A 20,131-nucleotide genomic window follows, 5' to 3' on the forward strand; every position below is an offset into this window, starting at 1 on the left:
TGCTATTGCGATTGATCCAAATAATCAAATGTATTCATTTGCATATGCAGTTGTTGAGAAAGAGAATAGTGATGCATGGAATTGATTCATCAATTTACTGGTAAGAGATTTAAATGTCTCAATTAGCAGTTCAGATGAGTGGACATTCATCGCTGGTAAGATTGTTTGATGAAAGTTGACCACAAATGAAAATGAACTAACAAAAACTTGTTTGCAAAATCTTATTTTTTAAATATATATTTTAGCCCTAATGGCACTTAAAAATTCTTTAAAAAAAACCTATTTCACCATTACTTCTTATGAATATGTCCTCCGAGTCAATTAGGCCATGGCTCGCCTGTCACCACGTCGCCACCCCACCCAGCACATATTTAATGGCGTATGACACCCCATTAGATGATGCAGGTACAGAAAACAATGGAACATAGAGATCACAACACAACAGGAAAAAGAATACAAGTCTTCCCCACCCTCGACCACCATCTCTCCTTTTAATACTCGGAGCAGAGAACGAGGGAGGGGGAACAAAAGAGAGGTAATTTAGAAGAAGAGTAGTTATAAAGAGAGACACAGACTCGGCGAGGACCCAGAGAGAGAGAGAGAGAGAGATTGGGGTGTTAATGGTGGAGAAGAGGCCTTTGGTCCTCATCCACCTCCTCGCTGCTCTACTGCTAATGGTTCTCACCTCCTTCCTCCCGGCTGCCGCACCAACCAGTCATCACCACCACCACTCCGACGATGAACATGAGAGAAAGAAGAAGAAGAAGAAGAAGAAGCCACCTCCAACTCCCCGTACCAGGACGCTCTCTCCACCCTCCTCTTCGTCGTCGTCATGGGAGCAATTCAAGAGCCTGCTAAGCTGCCGGAGCACCGCAGCAACGCAGGTCCACGACCCCTCGTCGACGGCAGCGAGACTCGGCCGCGCCGCCTGCGGGTCCTCCATCTGCGCCATCCGAGATGTGGTGCACGGCAACACGAGGGTGGTCCACCGCTCCGACACCGACCTCTCCTCCGAGGCCAGCTCCATCGCCCAGCACGAGACCGCGCCACTCGCTCGGGCCGCCCGGTCGGCCCGCCACCACCCGCCGGTGTCCTCCCTGGGATGCGGCAGTCACTCCAGAGGCGGAATACAGCTGCGCAAGCTGTCGGGGTGCTACGAGTGCCATGCAGTCTCCATCGAGCCTTCTTCCAGGTCTGTGCCTTTACCTTAACACCTACTCGTTACATTTACATCCGAGCTTTGCTTCTGATTCATAATTCTGATGAACGAAGGAGGTATCCGAGGCCAAGGACAACGCTGTGTGCGTGTTCCGAGTGCGGGGAGGTGTTCACGAAACCTGATAGCCTGGAACTGCATCAAGCCATACGCCATGCGGGTACGAACACTCATCCTACACGATCAAATTTCTTCTTTCATTTTTGTCGTCCGTAGAATGGATCAAAATAAACTAGGAACAACTTGCTTGAAGAAAGAAAAGAAACGGATCAAATCGAGAGGGACAGACGAGAGAGAAGTGGGTGGCGTCAATGGAGCTGTCGGTTGGTGCGTCATACATGTTAGCAATGTGTGTGAGACCAACACCAAAACCTCCTCGGATCCCATCTTTGCATCTCGAAATAGATAAGACAATAACTGGAAAGAAAGGCAAAGCAAAGTGGAAAAGACCTTTGAACTATTCTGCTGAAAACTGCGCCACCATCGTACCAACATCAACTACATTTCTTTGCGAGGTTAACGATGGTCAAATCGTTTAAACATATGCTAAAACACGGCTTAATGAAAGAGTTAAATAGTTGCACTCTCTTTTTTCTTGAATTCGTGTTTTTGTGACGACAACGTACGGTCAGTGTCGGAGTTGGCGCCGGAGGACTCGGGGCGCAACATCGTGGAGATAATCTTCAAGTCCAGCTGGCAGAAGAAGGACCGCCCGATCTGCAAGATCGAACGTATACTCAAGGTCCACAGCGCCCCGCGCACCGTCGCCCGCTTCGAGGACTACCGCGCCGCCGTCAAATCCCGCGCCCTCCCCCACCTCTCCTCCTCCTCCGCCTCGGGCGCCGCCGCCCGCCACCACCCGTCCCGCTGCGCCGCGGACGGCAACGAGCTCCTCCGCTTTCACTGCACCTCCCTCTCCTGCCCCCTCGGCGCTCGCGGCTCCACCTCCCTCTGTCCCAACTCCAGCTCCAGCTCCCCCTCCTCCTCCTGCGGGGTCTGCACCGTAATCCGCCATGGCTTCGCCCGGGCACAGTACCCGCACGGCGTGAGCACCACCGCCAGCAGCGGCCGCGCTCACGACTCGGGGCCTTCGGCCGCCGCGGAGGACGGCCGCGGGGAGCGGCGGGCGATGCTGGTTTGCCGCGTCATCGCCGGGCGTGTCCGGCGCACTCCCGACGACCCTGCAGCGGAGGAGGCGTACGACGCGGTGGCGGTCGGGGACGGATGCGGGGCGTACGGAAATCTGGAGGAACTGATCGTGGCCAATCCGAGGGCCATCCTGCCTTGCTTCGTCGTCATCTATCGGGCCGTCAGTTGAGTGATACATCTGCATAGATTCTGATGGTGATAGCGTGACAGAGAAAGGGTTGCTCACCCGCTTCAAAGTCATTACCTTCTCGAGCTACTACTCTTTTGCTTGTACATAAAAGATTCTGCTTGTTTTGTTGCTACATCTTGTGAGCTCTGTCTTCATGTTTTATGCGTAGTAAAATGGAGTTGGCGCATCTTTCACAATTGTACAAGTTCGGAAGATAACGAGACCTCTCGAACATAACATGTCGAAGAAGCATTGCAAGTCCGGCAGAGACAACAGTGACCGGTACCAAGCCAGTAAGAGCATATCACATCATCATCATCCTTCCTAGGAATTTTGCAGTGTACCATGGCCTGCCCGATCGACTTTAACTCTTCAAGAGATGAACTACAGCTTGAACTATTTGAAGTTACCACATATTTTAGTCCTCCACATGGCATGCCTCGATATTTAAACTTGAAGCACACATTTTTGTGATCATTAGCTCCAATGGCAATAATAAAAGAGAATGGTATACAATTCATGCAGCCACCTACTCCATGTCTCCTGATCCAAAGAGACCCTCCTCTCCCTTTTTTTTTCTCTTTTCTAACGCATGGGTTCTCGGCAACTGTAGCCTTATAATTGCAGGGCACATGATCCGATTTGTCATCGAAGCAAGAATAGATTGACAGTGAGTTAGGTTGACCACAGTGAGCTCATTTAAGCCTCCCTCGCTTCTCTAAGGAGTGTTAGAAACTAGTTTAATAGTAGAAGATGAAGATGATTACGTTACTCCATTCATTCGATGCCTCTCTGGGTTGCTGCGGAGTTCTTGGGTCCACGTGAAGCTTCTTTCTTCCACTCACGCCCGCCAAAGTCCACCGGGATAGCCACCACTGAGAAAGAGGTGAGAGACCTCGAGTTCAGTGTCAGCTCAAAGTTAGACTAGCTAAAGGTGCCCGGTGCTGGTTAGCAGGTAGCAAAAGTATATATATCTGTCTAATTCTTTGGCACTTTGTCAAACGCCCTGTAGCTCCTGCACGCATGAGAGGACATCTAATAATTAAAAGCAGGATGTGATCATGTGCTCGCGAACAACCACTACGCCTGTGCGAAGGGAAGTTTACAGTGCTTTCGGTGTTCGCTCGGACCTCTTTCGTTATAAGAGAATGGCATGGTTCTCAACCACTCTCTCCTTATAAGAGATTGGCATGGCGTCTCTACCACTGTTCAACGGAATCAATGTTTTGAGATAATACCCTGTCATACTACGTTGGTAGAAATTTATTTTCTTACATAGGATTTGGTGGATGTGATAGCCATGATAGAGATTTTCTTTAAAAAAAAAAAAGGAAATTTATTTTATTATATTAATTTACTTGTTTTTTATTTATGTCTGTTACTCTTTTTTTATTTATTTGATGTTTTAATAAGATTTATTGACTATGACTACATGTAGCTATTATGATTATTATTATGCTTAGTTATTAAAATCAAAGAGGAAAATCTTTTCTTCTCACTATGAAATTCTCTTTTAAAATTTTCATAATGTTTTGTCGTCAAAAAAATTATTGTCTCGGAACAAAGAAAAAGGGCGGCAACTATTATTGCCCTATGGTTTGGTCGACGGCTACTTACAGTCTTGTGGGGGGATTCCTAATTGCAAGAGGTGGTCAGGATTTCTTAATCACCTATGCACACCCTATCGCGAAGAATTCTTGGTTGTAGAGGATATCATGGGAGCCAAGGATTCCTGATCGCTCAAAGTAGTCCTACGATCAAGGTTTCTTGACCCCATGGGGCACTCTAGGGTATGGTACTCCAAGGGAATATAAGAATGAGGTAGAGAACCAAATTGAAAAATGTATTAAGACTCTTCGATCAAATCGAGGAGGTGAGTACTTAAGTATAGAGTTCACATAGTTCCTCAAGGACCATGAGATTCTATCTCAATGGATACCTCTTTATAAATCTCGATATGGTAATAAGTTTCGTAGCTTACATTCTGAACTAAGTTTCAATTAAATCGGTAGTATCTACATCATATAAAATATAAAAAAATAAAAAAACTTAATCTTAATGTTGTTAAGATTTTGAGAAATGATTCATTAGTGTTGTTAATGGATCTTCAAAAAAAAGATCGGAATAAATGAAAAAAATGAGATATATAAAACAAGGCTAGTGGCCAAGAGTTGGAAAATTTAGAGTGACATCACATATGCAACGGAAGAACATAGTATTTTCTGTATCATACAATCAAAATCGGATTGCTCATTCTTACTATCTAGATAAGAGCTAGGAATTGTAGATTGAGGAGGAGAGGGAGAGAGGAGAGAGGTTTAATGTTGTTGTTAGAGTTTTTACCGCCGAACAAACGAAGTAAATTGAAAGCAGCAAATTCAACATTTTTATGTTGCTTGGACTTTGTCAGGACATATCTCACGAGAACTTAAAGAAGAAAGAAGACAAGAGTTTATTTTAGAGTACAGTCTATGTGATGACAAACCTTTGACGTTCCAAGTGCATTGCTTGCGGGAATTGACATGCATAATTGTCTTCCGGAGGATCGAAGAAGCCAATATCAGCATCTAATAACAGATACTTCAGAGATAGATCGCATCGAAAGGGCTAAACTATTATTATTATTATTTGGCGTACTAAAGATTGCAGAATCATTAGACAACTTTGTGTCACGGCCATTATTTCCTCTGGTTTCATAAGCTTCTGCAATGGCCCCATCCTCTACGGTCCCTTCAGGCCTATTCTAAATTAGTTGGCTGGAATCTGAAAAGATATTGGCATCAATAATGGAACTGCCCTATTAATGAGAGAGGAGAGTGTTCTGCCAACTTATGAGAGCACCCAAATGCTAACTAAAAACAACTTATATTCTTATTCATCTATTAATCTCTTTACACACCTTAAATTTTATTATTTTTGATGAAAAAAATAAAATAAGTATAATTATTGAAGAAGTTTTATTGAAGAAGTGAAGAAGCTTTATTGAAGAAATGAAAAATGCTTCAATACATTAACATGTTTGAAAAGAATTGAAGAAGTGAACAAGCTTTATTTATTGAAGAAGTGAAAGCTTTATTTATTGAAGAAGTGATTCCCTCTCCTATTTATACAGATTAAGAGAAAAGATTTTCCTCAACAGAATAAAGAATTTTCCTCAATATAATAGAGAGATTTCCTCTAGTTGAAAAAATCTTATCTTCTATTAGTTTTAAGTTTTGTAATTAGTATTTTAGCTTTTCATTTGAGCTTCCTGGATCAATATTTTTATAGAGGTAAGCATAAACTCTCCTCGGACGTGACATCGAATATTTCTCGATACACCCCCTCGAGTAAAAAATCTCTTTCATATGCGAATTTCAAACCCAAGTACCAAATAACCCTTGATAGAGTCATTGAAAGCCAACATATCAAGTTAGTAAGGGTTCATTTGGGAACACATTTGAAATGAAATGTGCATTGAGGATCCAATGCACATTTTAAATGTAAATTGGTATTTGATAAATTTGTTTCAAATCGCATTTAGCTTGAATACTACTACATTGGAAATGTTCAAATATTGATGCTACCTCAGGTAGCTGTTGGCTGGGCTCAGCACAATGTTGGGTCACGTCCAATGCGCGTGGCCACCACAAGAGAGGGAGCCATGGGCTTCTGGTCCTCATGGATTAGTAGCCCTGATCTCTGTGATGGCCAAAGCCAAGCCTCGGTCTTGTGTTGGGTTAATTAGGGTATGCTGATCACCCTGACTCAAGTCAGACCTAAACCTAGTCAATTCCTCAATCAAATTAATTTATTTTCTTTTCCTTTTCTACAGAAACTTATAATTACAAAATAACAATTGTGATTATGTAAAAAAAAATTAATTAATCAATCAAAAGATTAAAAATAACTAGAAATACAAGCTTCTTAAATAATCAAAAGAAATTTCTAAGCAATTAAATTCAAAAGCTATTTCTCATGGATTGAATTCCTCATTAATCATTATTAATTAATTGCCTCTTGATTCTGTGTCATCCTTCCATTACTCCATAAGCTACTAATCTACACAACTCTCTAGTGTAGATATTTAAGCTTCTTCCACTTGCTGCTGCTTCTCTACAAGTCTCCCTCACAAACATTTTAATCTCGACTCCACTGCGCTTACGCATTCTTAAAAAGCCTTCCTTTGTTCACGATGGAAGGAACCGCAGCAAAGCCCAGCATGCTCGCGCTCGTCTTCCTCCTCTCCACCGTACTTCTTCTAACGATCTCCTCTCCTTGCGATGCTACCCTTCTCCAAGACACATGCAGGAGAATCACGACATCGCGCTCCGGCATCGGCTACGAATTCTGCGTCGCATCGCTCCAGGCCGACCCCGCGTGCGCCTCGGCGGACCGGCGCGGCCTGGCAATGATCGCCACGAGGCTCTCCCTCGCGGGCGCCTCCGCCGCCCTGTCCGCCATCACCGACATGACCAGAGCGAAGCCTAATCCTTGGTCGACAGACTGCCTGGGCGTCTGCTGGGAAGTCTACGACGCGGCCATCGACCACCTCAACGTCGCCATGCGGAACCTCGGCGCCGGGCGGTACCGCGAGGCGGTGGTGTTCCTCAGCGCCGCCGTGGACGCGCCGGACAACTGCGAGGACGCGTTCAGGGAGATGGGAGACGGCACTTCGTCGTCGCCGTTGGCGCACGAGGGCAGGGACTTTGGTAGGGTGGCCGCCATGGCTCTCGCCATTACCGCCACCCTGGGATAAGGAGAGCATATGGAACGGCACCGAGTTGTGCACGTTGTGGTTAGTTATCCTTTTGCTTTGTGCGTGCATGGGGTGCGGCAGTCCGCCACTACGTCCAGTGTATTCCAATAAATGGACGGAGGAAATAAGAGTCTTATGGGGTGTGCAGTGCAACAAAGGCTACATTATTAAAGTGGCACCGCCTGTTATGTGCATCATAAGCTGGATGGCACCGAGTAGCTTTAATTCTAAAAAAAGAAAAATATCTTCTAATATCAAAAGTAAAGCAAAAATATATCAGAAAAAGTTCTCATTATTTGTTTTTTTTTAATTTGATGATGCCCTCCGATTCATCTTTACTTAAAATAATAATACTTTTTTTTTATATAAATAATATAAAAAAAATACATAGACCAAACCCAACCCAATTCAACAACTGATGTCTTTTGAATACTTCCTCAATTAAGCAAATTAAGCTAATTTTAAATTAGTTTAATTAAATATCCTTTCCCTCCTCATCCTCTCCCTTAGTCTTCTCCTCCTTATTCATACTCCTCTAACTCTATTTTCTCTCTCTCCATTGTCTCCCCAAATTTGAATAATAAAAAGTATTATTAATTATTCAATAATATCTCCATTATCTAGAATGACTTATTTTCGGTCCAACAATTATATCCATATTTACACATAAATCATCGTGCATTTTCACATTTTTCCTGTCTTAAGTTACAACTTTGGGGAAATTTAGGGATACATGCAAAAAATCCCATGTACGTATCATGTATTAGATTTCATCAAACATGGGGGGAACTCCAATGTTTCCATAAATAGCTACGCTTCCACTGTCGTCCTACCTTCACAGACATCACAAATGGTGTAGCCTAATCCTTCACAGTATGGGCACTTTGTACCTTCATCAACCCACTCCAGAAACTGAAGATGGCCAGAAGAAAAACAAGAAAAAGTTTAAACAGTTAGTGCAGGAGCAGACAAAGAATCAGATCGATGTAAGCATAATCTATAAACATCAAACCAATCAGACCTGTGGTTCAATATTTGGTTCGCCGGTTCCGTCACACTCTGCAAAAGAAGAGGAAAAATAAAGAAAAATTCACTGAAACGGATCCAAACGGATAGTTTTGGGAAATTATTACGAGAATAAACCAACTGGGACCCATAGGGAGGACAAAAATAATTCAGTATGTCAATACATTACTTTGGATGTAGAAATTTGGTTTCTTTAACAGTATGAATGAATATCATTATTAGAATAGAGACGAGCAACAGTGTCAGTTGGTGAAAGGAGGCAGGTTAAATGCACTTTTGTCATTTGGAAACCAGCTGCTCATGGAGTGTTGACAGGTGCCACACATGGAAGTTTTAAGTTCATGCTATAAAAAGATGGATATCGTAATGGAAGAGTTACAGCACAACACAACAATGACAGAAAAGACTCAAAGAATCAATATTGAAGTTGCATATGTTTTAAATGCTATAAAAAGATACAAAACAGCAATAATTAGTATAAAATGACTTCAGGAGGACGTAGGAGTTGTTTTCAGATACCTGTGCACATCAATTTGCCTTCCCCACGGCAAGAGACGCACTTTGTAAGAGATGCAGTCTCCCTTCTGTCAAGTGGTTTATCCCTACCCACGAGCCTTGATGGTTCTTCCCACCTGTTTTCCCCGAGAAGAAACACTCTGTGTTGAGAAACATCAAATTGTGCATCACCATTTTCTCTCACTACTTTCTGCTGAATCTCTGTCATTTCTGTTATAGATGTGGACATTGCTCCATTTGCATCATCCTGGGGGGCAAATATAACTCGGGTAGTCACGATCTCGACCCAAGTGGAGAAATAGAGTGCAAATTGAAAAGCAAATTGGAAATTCAAAGCATGAACCAAATTATTGTGGCAAGGTTTGCTTATCACATATCCAGAAGCAAATCTTATTCAGTTGGGCAACTAAATGTTAAGAGAACTATCAAATTCAGATGAATCTGGAAATAAAACTACCAGTCATGCATACTGAAGATGATACAAAATTTAAAAATGCATACAGCATTCACCTTCAAGGCAGTGCCCCCCTTACCCTGCTCCCTAAATAACGTTTCAAGAAGCTCGGTTGTCATAATCCCATCTTCGAGAGCTCCTAACGAGGCCTGTATTAAAATATCAGCAAACATAAATGAACGAAGGATCGAATGAGACTAATTTAATTTAGCAAAGGTTTATAAGTACACAAAATTGATTAAATATGCATAGTTCTCTTATACAACCAATTGTTCCTACTGCTGCCATTATCAAAATGATACTAAATACTTACCTGCCAAGTTTTCACTGCACGTTCTGTCCCACTTGAAAAGGATGAGAACTCCATGTCTTCCTCACCTGAATAAAACCCCAAGCTTTGCAAAGCTTCCTGCTTAATCAGGCTTAGAAGAGTTAAATATTATACTGTTTCAAAATTAATCCTGTACAACAGTTTCATGATTCCCTTATACCCAAATGCATCAAACAAGAATTTCACATTATCAATGTTAACATCACATGATACACTAACACTATTTAGCTACTGGATACGTGAGATTGTGGTTAAACAAATCTTTGGGCATGTTCCTGCTATCCAAGGATCCTAGAAGCTATAGACATTAGTTTGCTTCTCTTAGTAACAATTAACTATACATGACACAATGAAGGTATGAAGGTTCTGATGTTAGCTAAGAGGTGCTCAATAAAGTGCATCTAAGGACTTACTGAAACAATCATTTATAGTGATATGTAAACACTCACTCATAGTAACTCATAAGAATTGTGCTGCCATTATATATATATAAATATATAAATATTTATATTTATATATATTGAGTTGAACAACTCAAGCTTATGGGCTACTCTAAAAATCAATTAGGATTTAGGACTATTATAAAAAGCTTATCTTATATTTTGGATAAGAGTTAAACTAATTTGTCTTGATCGCTTGGTATGTGGGTCTACCTTACAAGTTCTAAAAGGTGTGATGAATTGATCAGGGATGATCCAGCATAGTTCGAGCCAAACTCCGATTCAGCCCAATTGGAGTTCCAGTTGGACTCCAGTCCAATCTTAATCAAACCAAACAAAAACCAAGCCAATCTCAAGCTCAAAGACTAGATTTAAGTCAGCTCATGCCTCACCTAAATTTAGCTTAAATCAATTTCCGATGGCAGTGCAATTTAGATCAACCCAACTTTGACTCAAAACTCCGATTCAAATTCAATGTAGCTGGACTCAACTCGAGCTCAATCAAATCTAAAGAGGTTGGGTCCAACCATAATAGGTCCAGCTCCAAGTCTGAACCTAGCTAGGACTCCATCCTTACCTCAGCTATAAAAGAACCAAGGTCATGCCCCTTCTTAAGAAGCCAACCACCCTGGGCTAAGAAGAGAGGAGAGAAAGAGAGGAAGAAGTTTGCAAGTTTTGCAGCCCTTCTGCATACCTACAGTCATTTTTATGCAAAGATCTTTTCCTGAGTTGCCACCGGCCTTAATAGCTTCTAAAGAGGCCTTTGGCAGAAACAAGAAGAAGAACCAAAAAGCAGCTAAGAAGTCCCACATCCGACCCTAGTTTCATCTTGCACTAAGAGCTGCAAGAAGAGGAGTTCTAAAAAGGATTCTGCCCTCCAACCGCAGCCTTTTCTTTCTCAAGTTCTACCAACCAAAATTCTACATTAAAGCTTCGTCCAGCTACTAATGAGAAGTCGTAAATCCCTATTGCTCACTCTCTAAACCTTAGGAGTTTCCAGCAACAAGAGAGGAGGAGACCGAAACCGGCAGTGATATGCTAACTACCAAGAGCACCTAGGAGTTGTCCAAAGACAACCTGCACTCTATGTGCCTATTAGTCTCTTTACACATTTTCAATTTTGTTGTTTTAAGTCTTATAGTTAGCACTTTAGCTTTACAAACAATAAAGGTTTTTTTTTATTTTCAGTTTTACGCTTGTTTCCTAGCGATAGTTCTCTAATCTGCCAAAACTTCCGTCCAAAAGATGGTATTGGATCAACATTTCATCAAACCCGAACTTGAACCCCATACGAATCAAGAATCATAGTTAATAGAAGAAGGTTCGATACAGTTAAATATAAATAATGGATAGATAAGCTGTCATAAACAGATTGGGAAAGTAATATTCTCAATGAAAACTTGAATTTGATGAATACTGACTTTATATCTGGTTCTACAAAAAAAATATACACCCTTTTCTTCCTCTCTCGTCAGTCATCTGCTCCTATTCTCCTGTGATAACATACATAAAGCTGCATTCTGCTCTAACTATGGTTGAGATGTTGTCTACATTCTGAGATCTAATCTGTATTTTGAGGAAAATTAGAAAAAGAAAGTCATATCTTTGACAAAATTGCATTGCATGCGAATCAAACATTCATGATACACAAAATACTTGTAAGATTTTTATTAGGAATTATTCATGCGTGAGGAGAAATTGAAAAGAGGAGTAAAAGAATAATCTCGCATTGGTAAAGTTGAGAGAGTTTAATGATATATATTGAGTTTGGCCCACAATCTAATAACTTAAATTTTTAGGTCGAATTGGTGTCTGATATATGTTAACCCTATCCCAATTTGACTCAGAATCATCGTGAATGCATTTCTAATAATTCTAAACAATAGAATATCTCGATCACAATCCGAATATAATTGATAAAAGAAGAAAAGAAAGAAGAGAAAGGAAATGAACTCCAGCGAGAACCTGCAAGGTTCGAACGTCCTCTCCCTCGGATCCCTTCCTAAGCGTCTTCCGCCGGATTTGCTGCTGCTGCCTCTCCTCCACCACCACCTCCTCTCTCCTCTCCACCACGGCTTCCGAAAGTCTTACCTCCTCAAGAACCATCTCCTTGACCTGGGCCTCCTCCACTAGCGCTGGCCGCGGCGGGGCGGCCCCGGACCGTCCCTCATTCTGCGGGGCCGCCAGGATCATGGCCTCGAGCTCGGGCCGGTCTCGCTCCAGGGCCTCGATCTGGAGGCGGAGGGCGGCGATCTCGCGGAGGAGGGCCTCGCGCTCGGCACCCCACCGGGACTCCTCCCGTAGCCAGCGCTGCTCTTCCCTGAGCCACCGCTGCTCCTCCCGAAGCCATCGCTGCTCCTCCCGCTCCCAGGAGGAAGAGGAGGACGATGAAAGGGAGGCGAAGATGGGAGATCTTGGGGATGAGGTAGTCCTAGGGATAGGGCTGGGATATTTTCGTGGTTGGAATGGGAAGGGGAAGCTTGATTTGGCCGGAGGCCGGTGGAGGCCCGGTAGGAGTGACGAAGCCATCGAAGTCGAGAGGGAGAAGTGGCGGGGAAGCGGTATCGCTGGGGATATTTTTACTCAACTAATAAAAATCATCCTATCTATAAGAATACAATTATATATATATATATATATCCTTATTGATTTAAAAATAAAAAATAATCAAAGACACCGTAATCTATTAAATACGTATGACGTCAAGGGCATTTTAATTTTCTGAGCGATAAAGATCCACAGTGAGAGGAGAGGGAAGCATGAACAGTGAAGAAAGAGCATTAGGGTTTGTTCGCCTCCGGCTCCTCCTCCTTGTCTGTTGTACCAAGATTTGACTCTAGGATTCCAGTGTTGCGTCGAGACGTAGTCGGGAGGGAGGAATGGTGAGGGGATCCATCGGGAAGCTCGTCGCCGGGTCTCTCGCCCTCGCTAGGAGGTGGCAGAAGCAGCAACTGCGGCGGCTCAACGTCCATGAGTACCAGGTCTTGATCCGATGTTCTTGTGTCACTTGGTGACACTTTCTTTCTGATGCGTTGTTTCTTTGTTTCTTATTCTTTGATCCAAAGGACATGGCGAAGAAAGATTTGATTGTTTTGTGTAATGCGTGTAATATGGGAAGGATGATCGTTTTTTATAATTTTATACGTCTTGATTGATATTGGATACATAAATTTTGCCTACGCATATCTGTTGTTTGATCTTCCCGTTCTTTGCTGGCTCTCTTTTGTTTCTTTCAAGATATTATTTTTTATTGTAACCTAGCTTTTTCTACACGGATCCGTTGTTTCATGTTCCTGTTTTTCTTTGTTTTTTTTTTCTTTCAAGATCATATTAGATAGTCTTTTCTAAAACTTTTACGGGTCTTGTTTGTTATTAGATACTCAAGATTTGCCGACACAAATCAGTTGTTTCATCTTCCTGTACTTCTTTGTTGGCTTTCTTTTTGTTCACGATCGTATTGGAAGGATAGTTATTTTTTATTTTTGCAAGTATTGTTATGTAATATTAACAGTTTAGTTTCAAAACGAAAACGGAGGACTTAAAGTTGGTCTTTAAGGGCTTCATGAGTATATTGTCATTAGTTTGGACATTATCATTTTTGCATTGTAATCCAGATTAAATTAATAGGTCAACTATCCTATCGAGTCAGGTTGTGATAAATAATATCAAGAGTGGATATAGTATCGAGTGAAAGATCTAAAACTATGCTTGGATGAGATTGGAGATATGTCACCATGGAATCATCATTAGGCACAGCCTTACATGCACCATCCCAAGATTAGATTCTGGGTTATATTGGACAACCGGAAGTGGTAGAAGATTGGTCTGGGTCTTTGGAATTAATTAGTTTTACCATTGAGCCAAGTTGTCACATATTTGTTATTAGATGCACAAGATTTGCCTAAACGGACTGATTCCTTTTATTTTAAGACCGTTTTTTTCCTTTGTTGACGTTCCTCTTTTTTTAAGACCATATTGGAAGGATAATTATTATTTTTAAATATTTTGCAAGAACTTCTTGTTATTAGATTCTCCAGAGTTGCCTACACGGATTGATTTTTTGTTCTCATTTTTCTTTGTTTGTGTTCTATTCTTTTAAGATTATATTGAATTGATCTTTTTAGAGTTTTATATTGAATTAATTCTTGGCTTGAGTTGTGGAGACAGCCTAAAATAAATGTTTTGGATTAAGTAAGACTAAAATTGAATATATGAGATCCAATCCTAGTATTATTAGGAATGAATAATTAAGTAAAAGTTTAATTATCTTGAAATCAATTATTCAACAAGATGGAGAGATTGATGAAGAAATTATTCATAAAGTAAAAATAAAACGGATATAATGACAAGGCCATCAATAGCTTTGTATGATCATTGGGTACATTTGAGATTAAAATAAATTTTATAAAACAATTGTTAGACCATCAATGCTTTAGAATTTAAGTGATGGATAATTAGGAAATAATATATACAAAATGATTGTATTGCTTTGATGAGAATGTTGAGGTAAATGTGTCGAGTTACTAGGAAAGATAGGAAAAGAAATGGTTTCATTTGTGAACAATTAGGTGTCTCTTCAATTGAAAATTAAACGAGTGAGAATTATTTAAGATAGTACGGATATGTTGTTAGGAGACCTGCAAATACAATTACTTGTATGAGGAGAGGTAAAATTATTACTAATATGAGGTGAGGTGGAGGGAGACACAAAGAGACATTAATAAAAACTATATTTAAAGATTTAAATATTTTTAGCGTAACTAAAGATGTGACTCTTTATGGATCTTAAGAGCGGGAAAATATCCATGTAAGCGACCCCAGATAGTCGGGACTCTAGGGCTTTGTTTGTTGTTGTTATCATTGTATATTTGCTTACAACAGATCAGTTTTGAAATCTTCCCTTTCTTCTTTGTTGGTGTTCTTTTATAAAGATTATATTGAATTCTATGACATTTCTGGAGCTTTAAATGTTTGACATATAATCTCTTAATTGACTTGGGGGATGACCATGGTGCATAATGTGTAATTGTAAAGGTCATTGCTTCTGGAGCAGGGTGCTGAATTGATGAGCAAGTATGGCATAAATGTACCAAAGGGAGTCGCAGCTTCATCCATTGAGGAAGTGAAGGAGGCTGTCAAATCTGTATTTCCCAGTGGGAAAGAGGTGTGCTTCTTGTCTAAGCCAGAACATTAGATTAAGTTTCACATTTTCTGCAAGATTTCTTAAAGATTTTGGTTTGTCACTTGATCTGTTGCTTTTGTGTCTATGAAGTTTCAATGGAAATCTATAAAGGTATATCTGACACACAAAGATCACAAATCATGTTAATGGTTGTTATGATCGTTTCATGCTCCTTGCATGGGAAATATAACTAGAATTCCATCAATGAGGGTATAAGATTGATCAGAAATACAGTTTCACAATCTGATATTGATCAGAAATTTAAATACTGCTGTTACACAAGAACCTATTCTTTCTCTTGCCTGGAGTTTGATATGCATGGGAAATATAACTAGAATTCCATCAATGAGGGTATAAGATTGATCAGAAATACAGTTTCACAATCTGATATTGATAAAAAATTTAAATGCTGCTGTTACAATAACCTATTCTCTCTTGCCTGGAGTTTGATATTAACTCTTGGAAGCTATTAAGCTAATATGTTCAGATATTTATGTGAGTGGTAATTATTTACTCAGCATATTACATTTTACTACAACTAATAAAAGTTGGTGTGACTATCACACATATCATGTCATGTGCATTATTTTATCAGTGATTCATTTATAAATAGCTAGAACACATATTAGAAACTGATTTCTAAGTATGATTATGTATGGTGTGAAATGTCGAGTTCCATAAGATCTTTTTGGCTAGATTTCAAAAAAATGTTTTGATGATTTATGAGTTGCGTATTTTAGAGTGTTTTACACTCTAACATAGATAATTGAGGTTTGATGGTGTTGCTACAGGTTGTAGTAAAAAGCCAAATTCTTGCTGGTGGGAGAGGCTTGGGGACCTTCAAAAGTGGACTAAAGGGTGGAGTGCATATTGTTAAAACTGAGGAGGTGGCTGATATTGCTGGTAAGGGGTGCATTTATTCTCTACCTTTGTCATCATATTATATCCATTTATTCACATCTAGTTTACTCTTGAAGTATGGAACCTCATACATGTCTTTGTACTGTACTTGACAACATGCTACATTCATCTATTCACAACTGTTACTCTTCATGGGTGGAATCACATATTAAATAATTTGAAACCTTGAAAATATATTTCAATTCTTTCCACTCAGCTTCCGTGTAAGGAATGTGATTAGCGTTAGTTTGATTGATGCATACATCACTTTGTTTGATATGATATAACAATATGGTAAAATAGGTTTCTGATTGTTAACTGGCGTAGGAAATATAGGGAATGATTGTCACATGGGCAAAGTGTTAGAATACTATCCATCTTGACATGTTTTATTCTTGTGGAAATGCACCTTTAGTAGATTTAAGAAGATCATGTGATTTATTAAGTAACAGTTTATTTTATGTGCTCTCTATTTGCATTAATAATATGACAATGAGGTTCCATATTTGAAGAGTAAACTAGATGTGAATAAATGGATATAATATGATGACAATGAGGATGACAGTGGGATTGAAAACCAGTGATTGAAAAAGGCGCTCGGGCGCTCGCTTAGGCGCTCGGGCGCTCGGGCGAGGCGAGGCGAGGCCCGAGCGTCTTGCTAATCTCCCAGGCGGCGCGCTTCAAACAGGCGCCGCCTGGGCGCTCGCCCGAGCCCAGGCGCTGGGCGCTCGCCCGAGCCCAGGCGCTGGGCGCTTCGGGCGAGCGCCTGGGTAAACCAAGGCGACCGAACCAGGATTTTAGGTCTGGTTCGGTCCTGGTTCGGTTGGTTAGTTGGTTCAATCGAACCAACTAAACCGATATAACCCTTACCCAACCCTAACCCGCTGCCGCTGCCACTCCCAATCCCGATCCCGATCCCGATCTCGCTGCTCGCCGCTGTTGCTGCTCGTAAACGCTGCCGTTGTCGCCGCTCGCCGCTGTCGCCGCTCGCAAACGTTGCCTCTGTCGCCGCTCGCGCCTCCCGCTGCTCGTCGCTCCTGTCGCCGCTCGTAAACGCTGCCTCTGTCGCCGCTCGCGCCTCCCGCTACTCGCCGCTGCTCGCAAACGTTGTAGCTGTCGCCGCTCGCGCCTCCCGCTGCTTGTCGCTCCCGCTCCCTTTCTCGCTGCCGCTGCTGCTGCCGCTACCGTTGCTCGCCGCTGCCATTGTCGCTGTTGCCGCTCATCGCTGCCGTCGCTCGTCGCTGCTTCCTCGTTTCTCAGTCAACAGGTTGTTAATTGTTGCAATACACAAGGTAGAAATGCAATGTTTCAAACGGTTCTCACACTTTTTTTCCTCACCTTTTGTTTTATAGTTTTTGGACAAATTTCACTCGGTTAAATTTGGTAGTTGTAGGTTAAGGGGAGAGAGAGAGTGATAAATAGAAAAAAAGGGGAGAGAAAACGAGGGGAGAAGCGATGAAAACCATGATTTAATGAAACAATACAATTTTTTTTCGACAAAAATATTAGTGAAGTTTTCAAAACATACCAAGTATCGAAAGCTAAGTGGTCAATTAATTCCGTAAGAACAATTGTCCAAAAGTCCAACTCCACACACAATGGGTTGACATTGGAGGTGCAAGGATTCGTGAGTGTTAATTGAAGCTTTTGTTGTTAGTCGGGACCCATTAGAGTTCATGACAGGTTTTTTGATGATTCTGATACCAAGCTGATGCAAAACGGACTAGGAAGAAGTAGAGAGAAAGCAAGAGAGCAAGATAACAAGAGAGGATAGTGAGAGACCAGAAGAGAGAAGATGCAATTCTTTTCATTCAAATCTGAAGTGATTCATCTATTGAAAAGCTCAACTATTTGTAGGGGTTTAGGAGTCTTGGTATAATCAAGGAAGGCAATGATTTTCAAGAGTAATCTCGTAAGAAACTTGTATGCGCTTAATACAAAAGGAGTCCCTAGGTTATCACCTAGAAAGACCAAAGACCTTTTTATTTTCAACACAACTCTTAGATATTTTAGGCCAACTAATTGTTTGACTTTCTGTTAATTTCTTTGCCTTAAATAAGCTTTTCTGAAATCCTTTATAAAGCTAGATGGTTTTCCATTAATATGGAGAACAATTTCGATGAAGAGGAAATATAAATTGATATTGTGAAAATTTGTGATTAATTGGAAAGGGTAACTAATTTTTATTCTTACTGCAAAGATAGAAATATATTATGAAGTGGTGTCCAGTCATTTAAGGATAAGCTACTTGTGGTGAACTAAGTGACCAAGTCTTACCATCTAGATTGGTATGAAAAAAATGAATTTATTACGGTGAGCATAGTATTGCATGGATTCTGGCTCTCTGTGGTGGCCAAATTAATTATGACAATTTAAAGAAATGAGACACTTCAAAAAGATTGGCTGTATAATTTTCTGAAAATTTTTATGGAGGAATTCAGGAATTCCATAAGGTTCCATGTGATCTGGATGAAAAAGAGTTTGGGTCATTGAAACAACACATTATTCTTGGAAGATAGGTCCTTGAAACAGCTTTGGAATTTGAATGATGTAGAAAGATGAAGCAAATAATAAATTTGACAGGGAGAAAATCCACAAGTAATGATTTGGAAGAAGTCTAATAATGATGGAGGTACTTCTTGATAAGGAACCATTTTTAGTGAGGGTTCTTTGGTTCAAACCAGAAGATAGGATGGTGCTGAAGGGTTTTTTGGTAAGGTGTTCTCCATCTTGTAGTTCTCGTTGACTTAATGATTAATTAGTACATTATAGGGTTTATTTCTTTTGACAATTCCTGAGAATATCCATCTCTATTTGTAACTGTGTCTCTCACAAATTGCTACTTCAGTGCTTGATTTACGTAACCATGTTGTTTGGCATAGAACTTTGTTGTTACCGTGTAGTATCCTCAATTATGATTGACCTGCGACTCGTGTTTATCAGGTTTCACTGAAGTGCCTGTTGTGGTTCGTCTGGAGGGCACCAATGTAGATCAAGGAAAGAGAATTCTCAAGGTATTCACAGCCTAGTTTTTGCTACGTTTTCTCCCATCGTTTTTGTTTGTCTTTGCATACATTCACGTGATAAATAAAATTAACCCACAAGTCATTATTTATAGGAGAGTGGAATGACTTTGATCACAGCGGAAGACTTGGATGATGCAGCAGAAAAAGCAGTGAAAGCTGCTGCTCAATAGGTATACAACGACACGGCAGTCATCATGCCTGCTTATTTTTTTTTTAAAAAAACCCACTAATCCGATTGAGTTACTGCTTCTTCTGTTCAGTGAATTTCTCGCACAAAGATGAATTTTCTGAAATAAAATTATTTTGCTTCACTGAGCTGTGAGGACCTGACCAACAGCGCCATGTAATTCAGTGAGTGATGGCTCCTGATAATGTTCCTTTGACGGTTTTTGCTGTTTGCAATTTTTCTCTTTGCTGTGAAATAATCCATTTGCATTTCATCGCCAGGAAAGAAAGCTTCTACGTGATTGCACTCTTTGGCCACATATGGCCAAAACAAAATTATGTGGCAAGTCCCTCTTGACATCCTCTGTTGATACGCCCATGTTGCTCGGCGGAAAGGTGTTCGACGATATGCTCGACGTGATGTTGTCTCGTGGAAAAACTTCGATTACTGATGTGCATTGTTAGTCCGACTCAATAGGCATGCGTTTGATTCTGATGACTCTCCTTGGGAACAACTTGATCAATATTGATGCCAAGTTGCTAATACTTGTTTTCATTACCAGAATGATCCATATAATGAAATGTACGCATTGCCTTTTCACTTACAAGTGTTACTAAAATTCTTTCCTCGCTAACGACTGTTAAGATAGAGAATATTTGAAGGGAACAAACCTAAAACCTGCATTGCCAGAAAGTAGATTAAGCGAATTTTTTTAGATATTATATATATATATATATCTTAAATGGATTTATGTCAATAATTATTTAAAAGCGATTAATAGGATTTTTTTATGTTAAATGTCAAAGGGGGCATATATG

General features: G+C 40.7%; 4 protein-coding genes across 5 annotated transcripts; 3 read left to right on the forward strand and 1 right to left on the reverse strand.

Moving 5' to 3' along the window:
- Positions 1 to 517: 517 nt before the first annotated feature.
- Positions 518 to 2,731, forward strand: LOC135653388 (uncharacterized). The gene is made up of 3 exons (XM_065175312.1): positions 518 to 1,192; positions 1,273 to 1,376; positions 1,849 to 2,731. Exons 1-3 carry the CDS (start codon positions 621 to 623, stop codon positions 2,532 to 2,534), a joined length of 1,362 nt encoding a protein of 453 aa, XP_065031384.1. The 5' UTR covers positions 518 to 620; the 3' UTR covers positions 2,535 to 2,731.
- Positions 2,732 to 6,655: 3,924 nt separating this feature from the next.
- On the forward strand, positions 6,656 to 7,470 carry LOC135652611 (putative invertase inhibitor). Its single transcript, XM_065173673.1, has one exon. It carries the CDS (start codon positions 6,709 to 6,711, stop codon positions 7,270 to 7,272), a length of 564 nt encoding a protein of 187 aa, XP_065029745.1. The 5' UTR covers positions 6,656 to 6,708; the 3' UTR covers positions 7,273 to 7,470.
- A 461-nt stretch (positions 7,471 to 7,931) lies between these two features.
- On the reverse strand, positions 7,932 to 12,635 carry LOC135652084 (protein disulfide isomerase pTAC5, chloroplastic-like). Its single transcript, XM_065172744.1, has 6 exons — positions 12,005 to 12,635; positions 9,582 to 9,677; positions 9,325 to 9,417; positions 8,818 to 9,061; positions 8,294 to 8,331; positions 7,932 to 8,184 (listed from the first exon to the last, which is right to left on the reverse strand). Exons 1-6 carry the CDS (start codon positions 12,566 to 12,568, stop codon positions 8,083 to 8,085), a joined length of 1,137 nt encoding a protein of 378 aa, XP_065028816.1. The 5' UTR covers positions 12,569 to 12,635; the 3' UTR covers positions 7,932 to 8,082.
- Positions 12,636 to 12,751: 116 nt separating this feature from the next.
- On the forward strand, positions 12,752 to 19,499 carry LOC135582129 (succinate--CoA ligase [ADP-forming] subunit beta, mitochondrial-like). 2 transcript variants are annotated; one of them, XM_065172745.1, is made up of 6 exons: positions 12,752 to 13,020; positions 15,093 to 15,203; positions 16,013 to 16,124; positions 19,065 to 19,135; positions 19,240 to 19,317; positions 19,408 to 19,499. In XM_065172745.1, the coding sequence occupies exons 1-5, from the start codon at positions 12,919 to 12,921 to the stop codon at positions 19,315 to 19,317; spliced, it is 474 nt and encodes a 157-aa protein (XP_065028817.1). In that variant the 5' UTR covers positions 12,752 to 12,918; the 3' UTR covers positions 19,408 to 19,499. The 2 variants fall into 2 exon arrangements, with proteins under 2 accessions (XP_065028817.1, XP_065028818.1); XM_065172746.1 differs by having other exon boundaries at positions 12,882 to 13,020; positions 15,074 to 15,203; positions 19,408 to 19,498.
- The last annotated feature ends 632 nt before the right edge of the window (positions 19,500 to 20,131 follow it).

Source organism: Musa acuminata, chromosome BXJ3-11 (genome assembly GCF_036884655.1).
Source record: "Musa acuminata AAA Group cultivar baxijiao chromosome BXJ3-11, Cavendish_Baxijiao_AAA, whole genome shotgun sequence".
Classification (NCBI taxonomy): domain Eukaryota; kingdom Viridiplantae; phylum Streptophyta; class Magnoliopsida; order Zingiberales; family Musaceae; genus Musa; species Musa acuminata.